General features: G+C 34.5%; 1 protein-coding gene and 1 long non-coding RNA gene across 5 annotated transcripts; both read right to left on the reverse strand.

Annotated features, from left to right (window-relative positions):
- Positions 1 to 177: 177 nt before the first annotated feature.
- Positions 178 to 5,161, reverse strand: LOC131603512 (uncharacterized). The gene is made up of 2 exons (XM_058875848.1): positions 2,983 to 5,161; positions 178 to 1,689 (listed from the first exon to the last, which is right to left on the reverse strand). Exons 1-2 carry the CDS (start codon positions 3,697 to 3,699, stop codon positions 409 to 411), a joined length of 1,998 nt encoding a protein of 665 aa, XP_058731831.1. The 5' UTR covers positions 3,700 to 5,161; the 3' UTR covers positions 178 to 408.
- Positions 5,162 to 6,843: 1,682 nt separating this feature from the next.
- On the reverse strand, positions 6,844 to 10,918 carry LOC131603513 (uncharacterized). Of its 4 annotated transcripts, XR_009284417.1 has the most exons (4): positions 10,624 to 10,775; positions 9,365 to 10,496; positions 7,707 to 7,790; positions 6,844 to 7,445 (listed from the first exon to the last, which is right to left on the reverse strand). It is a non-coding gene; the product is annotated as an uncharacterized LOC131603513 (long non-coding RNA). The 4 variants fall into 4 exon arrangements; XR_009284415.1 differs by lacking the exon at positions 6,844 to 7,445 and having other exon boundaries at positions 7,506 to 7,790; XR_009284416.1 differs by lacking the exon at positions 6,844 to 7,445 and having other exon boundaries at positions 7,506 to 7,804.
- Between the last annotated feature and the right edge of the window lie 1,959 nt (positions 10,919 to 12,877).

Consider the following 12,877-nt stretch of genomic DNA (forward strand, 5'->3'; position numbering starts at 1 on the left):
AGTAGACATGCATGTTGAATTTGTATTTCTCTAGGCCCACTAAATCGCTGCAGCAAAGAAGGCACTGCGATTGTCAAAACATCTAATTCCTGAGTTGAAATACAGGTTTCACATATCTGTAAGTAATCAATTTATTCAAGAAGAAAGCTTATTTGAGCTAATAAAAAATAACAAAGCTTATTAATTCCCACATATATAGTATTGAGGTTTATGGTACTGCACATTTGAAGTTCTATACTGAGTCTAGTAACTCAGGTTTCCTTAGGTCCAATTTACATTGATAAAGTGCTTCTAAACAAGTCGAAAGTAAGTAAAATCTGGCTAAAGATTGTTACAACCAGAATTGAAGCTCGGATTCACCCGAACTGGAGTTCACAAAATAGTAAGCTCATACACAGATAGTAACATTTATGCAACTAAACCGAAACGCTTAGAACTGTGCTTTGACATTGTACGACTATTAGCATCTTCCAAATTCTGACCTTGTGCTCCAAAAGAAAAATATCTGTTCATCAATTTCTTATTAAAGTTTCTCTCCTTATTATAGTTCAACTGTAGGGTGCTGGTACCCCCATCGGCTATTTGTCCGCTGGAATAAGAAGCCGGACCCATTGTATCGACATGTTCTTGCTTATTGCTTGAAGAATGAGATAAAATTGACCCTTCTTTTTGTGGCTTTACCTTGATTACTCCTTGCGTTAGGCCTGCGGTGAAGTATTTTTTTGCAGACGGAGATGGAAATAATGTCCTTATAGAAAGTGTTCTTTTGTTGTTTGGAAGAGAGCACTGTTTCGAGTATCTTTGTCTTAACGAGATTGGAAACTCTTCTGAATTGTTTTTCCTCGAACTAGGAGAATTGTTAACAGAATCGTCGTCTTTGAATTCCTTGAACTTGAGAAGATTCTTCAACCGTTTTGCAACAGAATCGGAAGAACTAGTCTTGCTGTTAAACGACGAATCTGCAGCTGACTCGTAATAATCCTCTATTTCGATTGAGTATGCATTTGATTCTACACTTGCTTGATCGGTATTAGCGATATCAGAAGAATTCTCGTTCTCAGTGCATGCGTATAAGTATATTTTAGAATCTGATATTCTAAAGGATGTTCCAGGACTACCTTGAATACCATGACGAGTTTTCAAATGAGTCACTATCGCGTTTCTTGTAATATAATCCTTACAATTAGAGATTCCCCCGGCCGAAATCAACTGTTTGATTAAAACTTCAGAAGATTTCGATCTCGGTCTTTGTTTCAAATAATCCAAAGGGGTCATTCCATTCGCGTCGCGAATATTAAGATTGATCGACGCAACAGACATCATTGATTCCACTACATCACACTGAACATCATGGATCACAGCTACGTGAATCGCTGTTCTTCCAACGTTGTTCTTGACATTGATTACGTCCTTCATGTTCGAAACCTTTTCGGTTGATAGTAACTGATTCATGAGTTTGGTGTGTTTGTCTAGTTTGCAGAAATCGGTACTTGTGAAACCATACACTGCCATGTGAAGAAAAGTGTCTCCATTTTGATTGGTTAACTTTGTTAATGAGGGAGATGCTTGAATCAGAATCTCTACCACAGGAAGGTAACCTCTGTAAGAAGCTACATGTAATGCTGTATTGCCTTGTGAATCAGTTGAGTTGATGATATCAGGTGATAATACAATTAGATTTCTTACCACCTGCATCGTTAAGATAATAGAAAATAAATCAGACTACGCAAAACCAAAACCGACATTTCAGAACAAATCCGTGTTTGATATCAAGTCACTGCGAAGTACGGACACAGACACGGATACCAGACACGACACTGACACTGACACGTCAACATCAATTATAATTTTAAAAAGTAAATAAATAAGTTGAACGCAGAGTTATCAATAGCGGGCGCTCCAGCCGCTATCCCGGCGCACTGTAGCGGTGCGGCACCCCCCCGCGCGCTATACATGGTGCGGTTGCGGAGATGAAAAAGCGGCCGCTTCAGCCGCCTTCCCGGGTCGCGGTTCGCAGGATTTTCCCGGGCGGAGCGGCTCCGGTTCTCTCTCTTTTTTTTTTACATTTTTCTGGGCAAAATCAAAGAAAAAGAAGTCGTGAAGATCCAGATGGGGAAGATAGAGAGATGTGGACAGAATCGTAGAAGAAGAAGTCGTGAAGAGAACCGGCTGGTTTCAAAAGAGTAGAAGGAGATGAAACGGTGCAGATAATAAACAATTGAGATAAAATAGGGTTGAAAAGTCAAAAGTGACTTTTCAAAAGCCAATGAAATGTGATACAGCTGTATTTCATATAGCCACCAACCATAAGAGTACATTGAGTACATCTGTCAAAAAAGTAATAATAATATGATTTTTTTTGAAAAAAATTAAATAATAACAATAGTAATAATAATAAAATTTTTATATGTATTACTTCTTATATTTTTATATAAACATTACTTATTCATATATATATATATATATATATATATATATATATATATATATATATATATATATATATAATTTTTTATATAATTATTCAAAAATTTATCCCGCTATCCGGGATACCGCTATTCCCACTATTCCCATTCTCGGAGGTCGGCCGCTCCGCTCCGCTATCCGGGATTAACAACTCTGGTTGAACGTAATCACAAGTGTTGGTGTCGGAGTCTGACAATGAATACGTCTTTTCTTAGAGGTGTCAGTGCTACGTAGTATCAAAACTCTTGTTAGTGTCCACAATGAACACATCTTTTGTTGAGTGTGTTTTAGGTTAAATTTTAATAGTACCAGCATAGTATTAAAATATATCAAACACGAACTCTAGAAACACGACACTAATTCTAAAACGTCAACACAGATAATACTTTGAAAATATGAATAAATTAAACGTAATCACAAGTAATAGTGTTGGTTTCGGACACAGGCACATATTTTTTCAGAGGTGTTGGTGCTGCAAAGAAATCAACTAATAAGCCATGTGAGTGAGTGTGTTACCTCAACCTGGCCTCTTCCAGCAGCTGAATGCAAGACAGTACATCCTTGAGCATCTCTATAAGCTAAAATCTGAAAAGCACTTCCTAAAATAAGCTCCTTCTTCAGTATTTCCCAGTTTCCTCCTCTAGCAGCAGCATGAATAGCCCTATTCACTATCTCCCTCTTGAAAACTCCACCACCACCATCACCACCACCTTCATCCAATTCAACACCACCACAATCTTTCCCTAGTAGTGCAAAATCAAGAATCATGTTAAACACCTCAGAACTCCCACTCCTAGCTGCAGCATAAAACATATCAGTAACACCATACTCTCCTTCACCAAAAACCAACAAAGAGTCTCTTCTCAACAACTCACGAACAAACTCCAAATCACCAGCAGAAGTAGCAGTGTACAAAAGCCAACCACCATAGCCACAATTAACCAGAGAATTATCTCCTCTCCCTGTTTTCTCACACTCAACCATAAGCTTCCTTGCAACATAAGACCTGCACTTGGCAACATCTTCAAACTGAGCTTCATCGTCCCACACGGTCTCGAGTCGGCGAATTCGACGAAGAGAAGTGAGTTTGATGAGAAGATTTGTATCCAGATGAAGAAGCTCAAGGACTAAGTCATAGAGACCATTTGCAGCTGCTAAATCAATAGGTGTTGCATACCACCATTGATCCCCTGTGCTTTCCCAACGAAGAGGAAAAGAAGAAGAAGGTGCCATGAAGTTTAACAATACTTTCTTGCAACAATATGGTGAAGAAACAAAGTAAAGTGGCTTTTTAGAGTGGAAACTATTCAATTCACAAGAGAATAATATATGCTTTATGTTTATTCTTCTCTTGGATATGAAAAAGTTAAAATTATTGGAAAAAGTAATAATGAAATGAAATACTTATTTTATTTGTGATCATACAACTAAAAACTCAAACACACTACTGCGCTGGAGTCAGATGAATGAGTTCAGAACAAAAATTTTGATTGCGCTGGAGTCAGATGAATGAGTTCAGAACAAAAATTTTGATGTTGACGTCCAACCTAATAATACGTGAGAGTTAGAATAGAAATTCTAATATTAATTTTCAATCGCTAAATCCCAACCTAATAATATCGGTTTTGACCTTTAGATCGACTCAGAAGTAATAAGGAGATAAATTTTTATTTTATTAGACGAACAATCGTAACCACTAAAAACTCATATATGTATACGGTAATGAGTGTCGGGATTTAAAATCTGAATTTAAGGCTGATGTTCAACCTATCAATATCGGTTTTGCCTAGTTGAGGTGAAGTTAGTGGCAAAAACAAATTGCAGGCTGAAGGGTGCAACTCTTAGAAGACAAATTGAAGGAAAAGGATTTGTAGGGAGAGAAATTATTCTTATCTAAAGTGAAGAAAAAGTTAAAAAGAAAGGATTGAGATATGAGAATCTCTAGTTCTGTGAGCTTAATTGACATAAAAGATTTTTAATTAAATGATTTTTTGTTGTAACGTGTGCTATATTCTTGTTCCACACAATAAATATAGTTAATTATTTTTATTTGGTTTTCTATATTTGGATATGTGTTTAATTATATTAATGAATTATTAATATTTGGAATTTTATGGACCCCGCTTTGTTTGTTTTCATTCACTTGAGGAAATTTCAAAGATTGTGTCGTTTGTGGCATGGCGTAAAGCACGAGTTGCCGAACAAAGTACAAGGATTTATAGGACATCAATATTTTGGTGTGGCTAGTTTTAGGGGCAAATTATCTTCATCCATAATTAATTATAATGATTTGTGTAGGGAAAATTATCATTTTATTGTTTGATGGATGAACCATGTTAGCCATAAACTTGTGTGGTGTTCACTGTTTACACCAAAATAGAATCCGAGTGGCATATTTAACATGATAAGTAGGCAGAGGTCACCCTTACAAGTTCCAAATGCTATCTACCTTAATACATCTTTTTTATAAAAAAAATCAAAATTACAATAATAATAATAATTTTTTAAATTTTTTTTGACTCCAAACACATGGAAAACTAGAACAATGTTTTAAAAACTAAACCGGTCTTTAAACTGATTAGAATATTGAATTATTTATTTATTAGTCAAACTACCGAGTTATTAGTCGAACCATAAGACTAAATTGGATTAATTCAGATAGCTCAGTTGAATAAACAAATATCTATAACAAAATTAGTTATTAAATCTGTCGAATCAGATGACTCATTCTTTAAAAAAAATCACGACACATACAAATTTTCAAATTTTCAAAATATCATAATTTCACAACTTCATTCTTAAATTCAAATTCTAAACAAAATCAGCACACAAGAAAGTAGTACAAAATACAAATTTAAAGAAATTCTAAAAAAAATTAATTGCAACATAAAATGAATAATAAAATAACTTCAGTGTATAATAAATTTAATTCTAATGAGAAAAAGTTATTCCAAATAAATTTTGAACAAAACCTACTTATATATCAATTTTTTAAATTATCAAAACGGTGTCGTTTTGTCTGAGAAAAAAAACAAATATTTAACACCGATTTTTTCAAAATCACTCGTTCATTGATTTTTACCATTTTTGTTTAATTCTGACTAGTTTCCACTGGTCCAATAGCTTATTTGATTAAGCAATAGACCAGACTCATGCCCACTATAATTCCCGGTTCGACCGACCGATCTGGTCAAATTTTTTAAACACTCAACAAGATGATTGCTCTCCACGCATAGCATCAACAGTTTTCTAAGGAATATTTTGGAACACACGTATATGCAAATATAACTTATCTAAAAATACAACAAGCGCGTGAGGCGGGATTTCAGTGGTGGCTCGAGAAAACCTATAATTTATAGAGGGACATTCAACTGGTGGGACAATTTTTTCACAATGGCAAACACCCAAGGACGACTTTGTATGTTTTGGGAGAGCTTACCCATAAACATTGTGCAAATGATAGGTAGACATGGTGTACCCAGTCAGGTGAGATCTTTGACATCAATGGGTGAACCTCAAGCAAAAAAATGTTATCCTTAAGAGAAAACAAGTGGAGACTACTACGCCAAAGTAAAAACCATAGTCGACGTTAAAAATGAAGAAACTCTTTTTGACCTTTTATGACAAGAAAATAACTAACGGGGTACCATCCATTATCTTATTCGTGAATGTCACCACGATAGAGTCTGACGTGTGTCACATAGTAGTGGACAACAGTAGTCCATTTGATGTTATATAGTTCGAGTTATTTAACACCATGTGGCTCACACGTCAATTACTTTTGCACTGTTGTGACAATCTCCACAAATTTGGTGGCTCTGACACCAAGCCCTATGGTACGTAGAGTTGCTTATAACATTTAGTAAATGTGAAAGTAAAAGGATTACGAAAATTTAATTTATGGTGATCGAGGACAAATCAGTGTGCAAGTGTATAGTCAAGGAGACAACCTTGGCTAAGTTATGTTTATGTGTAATGTCATAATGGTTCATCTAAATCTGAAGTACCACACCATTATGTAAAAGGTTTCCTTAATTGAAGTTGATTTAGAAGTGTCCTGCGTTTGTTTTCTTGTGTTACAAGAGAATTGCGAGGAATCCAATTATGCCATAATTGGAGAAGTTATAACCCGTTGGCGACGACGAAGATGACAATGAAGCAATTTCCTTAAATGAATAGAGAAAGGTTTAACTTTTGAAACCAAATGGCGACTTCGTCAAGGTCCCTTCTTGTAAGGGGTGACTCTTTGAAGGTCTCATTTGTAATCAACTCTCCTTTCCTGTAAGGGGTGACTCTTTGAAGGTCTCATTTGTAATCAACTCTCTTGCTAGATATCTCCTGCTCACCATTCTGCTCAAATCCAAACCATTAAAGAAGGGAAAGAAAAAAGTGAAAGAAAATAAAACCATTAGATTTAAATCTAATGGCCAGATATGGCACATGAGAGATGGCAGCACCAAAAATGCTGCAGAGGGTATGTTTGAGTTCTTTTATCTTAATATAGTTAAAAGTAAAAGAAATAATATAAACAATTTATTTTACCAAAAATTTGAATTTAATTACTAAGAAAGAACACTACAAATTCATTGTAAGATTTTATAAAAAAATAGTTCAGTTCTAAAAAAAAAAAAACACTTGCCTCAAATTTAAATTGTATCTATAATATTATTCAGCATCAATACTATTATTAAGCATAAACACTTGTTTTTTAAATTTTTAAACAGAACCATACCTCGAATATGAAATTAAATTTTTAAATATAGACAGAACGTTTGATGGAAAACAAACAAAAGGTATCCCAAATCTAGGTGGATTCGAACCACCATCTCTCTGAGTTATATATACAAAATATTCAGAGCACTCTACCGATTTGGGCTATAGATCTTTCTTGAGACAAAGATAATGAAATGTAACTAGAGAGCCACTTACGTTAACAAAAATAAGAAGACGCCAAAGCTCAAACCAAAGCATGAATCAACCTAAAATAATTCACTTCCCGATCAGGTTGAATTATAAAATCACTCGAGTGCTTTTAATGATATAGAAAACTGATTTTCCTTAAATTCAAATATAAAAAGATCAATCATCTCAAATAACATTATACATTGTATGCACACCAAATTAAAGAGAATGTATTTCAAGTATCTATGAGGAATAATGTTTAAATAAACAAAATGTTAAAAATGCATATTATTATTCCATTCTGAATACATCCACCATATTAAGAGAATGTACTTCACCTTTCACCTTAGTCGTGCACAAACACCGTTGATGGTCGTTCAAAATAGTTGAATTGGCCATTTAGATAGTTTACATTTCTCATCCTGCAACCGTAACACTGCAAATATCATTATATATTAATTTTCAATTGCCAAAGTTTTTAAATTATTATTTTACCATTCATAACCAAGACAATTAGATTTGGTAACAGAATGAGAAATATTCGAACTTACACATGAAAATAATATAAAAGATGAAACAGTGCATGTAAGAATAATTTGTATAAACAGATCGAAGGGAACATGAAAGAACATTGAACGTGATATTTTTATAAATCCTACAAAACTCAGTACAATTGGATTTAGAAGAAATGGGAGATAAAAAAAGGGGAGAATATATAATGATTTCAAAAATAAAAGGGAAAAAGTATGTCTAAAATAAAGTGGAGAAAAATACAATTTTTATATGAGCTATAAGAAATGTGAATACATTCCGATGTGAATAAATTAAAAAATTTTATTAAAACTTCAAACTACAAGAGTGAGCTAAAAAATGATAAAAACGAGGTTTTTGATTATATCTGAAAATCAAGGATGTCAAAAAAGATGTCAAATGAGGGTATAAAATTTTCTAGAGGTTACTAAGGAAATCATAAATTTTAAAAATTAAATTAAAATTTTTTTGCTCCAAAGAAAGTCAGCTATGATTCTAAAACTTTATATACTTGGACACATTCAAATATTCAAATAGAGCAATGTTATACTTACACCTCAATCTTACACCAAACACTGTTCACCGTATTTATACGGTGAACAGTGTTTTTTAAAATAAAATAATAATATTTATAAAAAATATTTTTTATTTTTTAAATTACGGACGACACTGTTCACATAAGAACGTGCATTAACCAAGTTTTTATTATTGCATTAACCAAGTTTTTACATTGGTTTAACCAAATTTAATGACTACTGGAAAGTACTGTTCAAGGGTGTAAGAATAGCATTACTCAAATTTAGTTAATAGTGTAAAAACTTGGTTAATGCAGTAATGAAGTTTGTTAATGCACATCCTTACATAAACAGTGTCGTCCATAATTTTAAAAATAAAAAATATTTTTTATAAATATTATTATTTTATTTGAAAAATCACTGATCACCGTATAAATACGGTGAATAGTGTTTGGTGTAAGTATTGGTGTAAGTTTGGGGGTGTAAGTATAGCATTATTCTTCTAAATAATATACATTTAACTCGCGAAACTATTTTAACTTTCCTCAAAATTGTATTTCTTTTGACTGGGGGAGCAAAGGGCTCAAATAAACAACAAATGACCATCGCTAATTACATGAAACACAGCAAAGCCTTAAAGGTCAGAAGTATAGCTCGGATAGTATGTATGCAGACCATGATTTCTAAATATGTATAGATAGTATAATGCGACAATCATTAAACATTTCCCCCTTGCTTCCTGAATTTATATGAAATACATAGAAACAGAAACAAATAGATTCATAAAAGAAAAATAGACTTGAAGCAGCTGCCGATGTAGCTTAAAGACGTGATTATAATGTTAGGCGAACAATAACACAATATCAAAATGTAAATTCAAATTTATATGAATTAGGAATTGAATAGTTTATAATGCAAATGCACAACTACAAAAATCGAAGCATCTTCACCTTACTGCAGATTAATGAGTATGCACATGATAAAATCTTGATACATATGCTGAGTGCTTCAAGGAATTCAAGTATTGTTGATGCTAAAAATTCACACAAGTTCATATGAAGCTTTAACTGCCTTCTTCAAAGTTGGAAATGGGTGATGATTCAGTGGGTCAGTGTATTTACAAAGATATTGTGAAACAGGTTTGTAAGTTGGTTCAATGGTAGATAGAATATACATCAGATAATGATTTACAACAGTATATATTAACACTTATGTAGAATTAACAAGTGTGTAGATAAAATATGCATCCGATAATGAATTCAGCAAACCAACCAAACCAACCCTAATGTAGAAGTAAGATATGTACAGGATTGGCAATGAATAAGTCTGTAAGTGTGATATAAACATAGTAATGATAAAGTTAGTTATCCGAGAGAAACTTTGCCATACAAATTTTTAAAAATTATTTTGTAAAAACTTATAATCGACCTTGAATTTGTTGATTTTGGATGAAGAATCATACTGTACAAGTGATATTAACAACCGTTAAGCATTTCCTGTCCAATTTTAAGTATACCTCGCTGTAATTCATTAATTGAAATAACAAATGTGTTTGGATGGACATTATTGAACTGAAATTAGGGCAATACCTTGACGTGCACTTCGTTATGGAGCGTGAAATCCTCCTCATATGAATCCATCCCGGCTAGAGTCGCTATTCGATATCAAAACAATAGACAAAAGAAAAAGGCGCAAAGCAAAACACCACACACGAGAGAAGACCCCGGGCAAAAACCCCGTGCGATCTTCTCCCAAAACCAATAAAACTTTCTTTATTATATTTTTGACCTGCCATGCAAGCGCACCTGACATGGCAAAGGTCGGATGACAAGATCAATCAGGATTCAATCCTCAAAACGTTTAACGTATCGAGATGTATAATCCTGAAACAACCTACATACATCCATTAGATTTCCCTCCCGTAAATCTCACAATCAAATACATAATTACAGGATCTGAGTTCTGCTATTCTGGAAAACCTCGATCTTTAACCATGCCTCGTAGCTGCTTCCCGAAATCAAAAGCCGGTGCAAAAATATTCAACACTGGATCTATAATTCGCTCATCGATCTATCGCCATACCTGCAACAAAAAAAATTCTCGAGATCCTATGAATAGATTCAGATTCTATAAGAAAAGAAAATAACAGAATAATTAACGATAAGAAAAGCTTAGGGAAACAATGAAAACGGTAGAAAGCGGTTCATACCTGATAAAAACAACCATCGGCGTGAAGGTTTCCATTGGATCTTGACAGATAAGGAATTGAAGAAAGGTGAAACCCTATAGGCTGTTAAATTATAATAGTTGAGTCCTCAACCCTATAATTTATATAAAAAAATTATGGAATGGACGGCTGAGATTACTTGGGTTGACGGTGTAGATTTAAGAGTGACGTGTAACGTTACGTGCGGCATATTTAAAGGAAGGAGAAATATCAATTATCATCTGTTCCGTTAGAAATAACAGAGATACATTTTTGTCAAATTATATCATGGCTGTTAGGTGTGTAGCACTACAAATACGGCATTCATGTGCTAAGTTCCCTTTGTTTTATAGTTTTTTTAATAATGTTATTTTTTTATGGTAATACTCTATCTATAGGGAAAATGCTTATTATTAAGAAAGTGGAAAAACAAGAAATGCAAGAATAGATCTCAATCATCCATTATCACTACAACCCTGTGATCTCTATTAAAAAAAAGTTAAATTTAAAATTAATTTAAAATTTACCATTAAAATAGTGACACATACTCATTCTTGCATTTCTTCTTCAAATTGCTTCGTACTAAATAGCACTACTCTATCAGTGAACAATTTTTATCTCCAAAACTCAAATTTGAAATTTTAAACATTTTCATTCTCCAATTTAATATCCAACAATATGGAGAATTAAAGTCAAACTCGTTTCAAATGAGTTTGGATTGGATTCAGGTATATATGTCACGTCACCATCTGTTTAATTGTAAATAATCAAATAAAACAATTTTAAAATATTTTACAGATACATTTCAATTATTTTAAATAATTGTATTGTGCAAAAAGTATAGGTGTGTGCGTGTTCCCCTGCAAGAGAGCAGGGAGACTCAAAGACTCTAATGAGTATATTATGAATTCGGAGGTGACGGCTTGCCCATGACGGCGAATATGCTTGGTGGTTTTTGAGGCTATTTAAGGAATCAACTCATGTGTGGTGAGAGTCTCTGTTGGTGGTAAGCGTTGTTGGGTTGAAGATGGACAGTTATATGGACAATCTTTAAGGGACCAACTCACGTAAGATGGGAGGCTTTGAGTATGACTTGAGAATCTATCTTTATCCCTTTGAAGGATAATGTAGTTATAGGAGTTCTCGATACCTAGAGTTTTATTTGGAAAGGTCGTCGTCCACCTAGTCAAAAGATGGATAGTTGAATTCATATTTCCAAGGTAGACGTGGGTCAGTAACGACTATGATTTTCTCTTTATCCAAGACACGTCTTATCCCACATTTCTTCTCCCCAGACGAGGAAAACTTAAGGTTGAGGTGATACCTCCCTTTGGGCAACCTCGTGACGTCGCATTTTCTTAGGGCGGTCTCAAGTTGTCACCTTGGGAAAGGTTATTTGCAAATATTCCCCGAGACACGAGTCATTCAATAGATGGCAGAGTGTTTTTTACCTGTGGCCAATGGGAGTATCCTGATGACTGAAGTTTTCCCTTATGAGGTTCTAGTTGACCTTTAGGAATTCAGGCATTTACAGACTTACTAACATGCAGTTTTGCTAATGAGGCACTAAGTCCCTCTGATGATGTGCTCTTAGTCAATCTTTGAAGAATCTAAGCTCCTCAAGTGTTGTATCGCGTGGTGCGACTGAGGAATAAGTTGAGTCCCTCAGATATAAGGTTTAACCTTTCAAGCAGGACCTCCATCGATCCCTTTCGCAAGATTTGATACAGAGTCTTCGGGGCTTGATATAGGTCGCACACTCTTAGGCTTGATTTTTGAAAGCAATCTCGCCCAAAGAGATATTGAGTCCTTTAGGCGAGAGTTTTATCAGCTTTGGGGATTCTAAGTCCTTCAAATGTTGTATCATGCAGCCCTGGGGGGATACACTGAGTCCCTTAGCGGGATGTTTAGCCTTTCACGCGGGACTTCCATCGAGCCCTCTAACAAGACTTGACACTAAGTTTCTAGGGCTTGATATAGGTCGCACCCCTTATGCATGATTTTTGAAAGTAATCTCGTAGGGGGAGATACTGAGTCCCTTAAGAGAGAGTTTTATCTTGGCCAACTTAGCATAGCCAGGGAATGTGGCAGGAATCTTCCTGTGGAAGTTCAATTTCATGATTGCCTCTATGGGCACAAGAGTCCTCGCTTGAAGATCCAACAAATATAATTGCCTCTATGGGCGACAAGATCCTCCCTTGGGTATCCAACAAATGTAACTGCCCTTATGGGAAGCAAGGATCCTCCCTTGGGTATA

Source organism: Vicia villosa, linkage group LG5 (genome assembly GCF_029867415.1).
Source record: "Vicia villosa cultivar HV-30 ecotype Madison, WI linkage group LG5, Vvil1.0, whole genome shotgun sequence".
In the NCBI taxonomy this organism is placed as follows: domain Eukaryota; kingdom Viridiplantae; phylum Streptophyta; class Magnoliopsida; order Fabales; family Fabaceae; genus Vicia; species Vicia villosa.

Bases quoted from the DNA above. Each gene is read 5' to 3' on its own strand.
- LOC131603512 (XM_058875848.1), bottom strand. From the start codon at position 3,699: ATGGCACCTTCTTCTTCTTTTCCTCTTCGTTGGGAAAGCACAGGGGAT. The intron at 1,690-2,982 runs GTAACACACTCA...TTAACGATGCAG, and splicing joins CTGGAAGAGGCCAGGTTGAG to GTGGTAAGAAATCTAATTGT.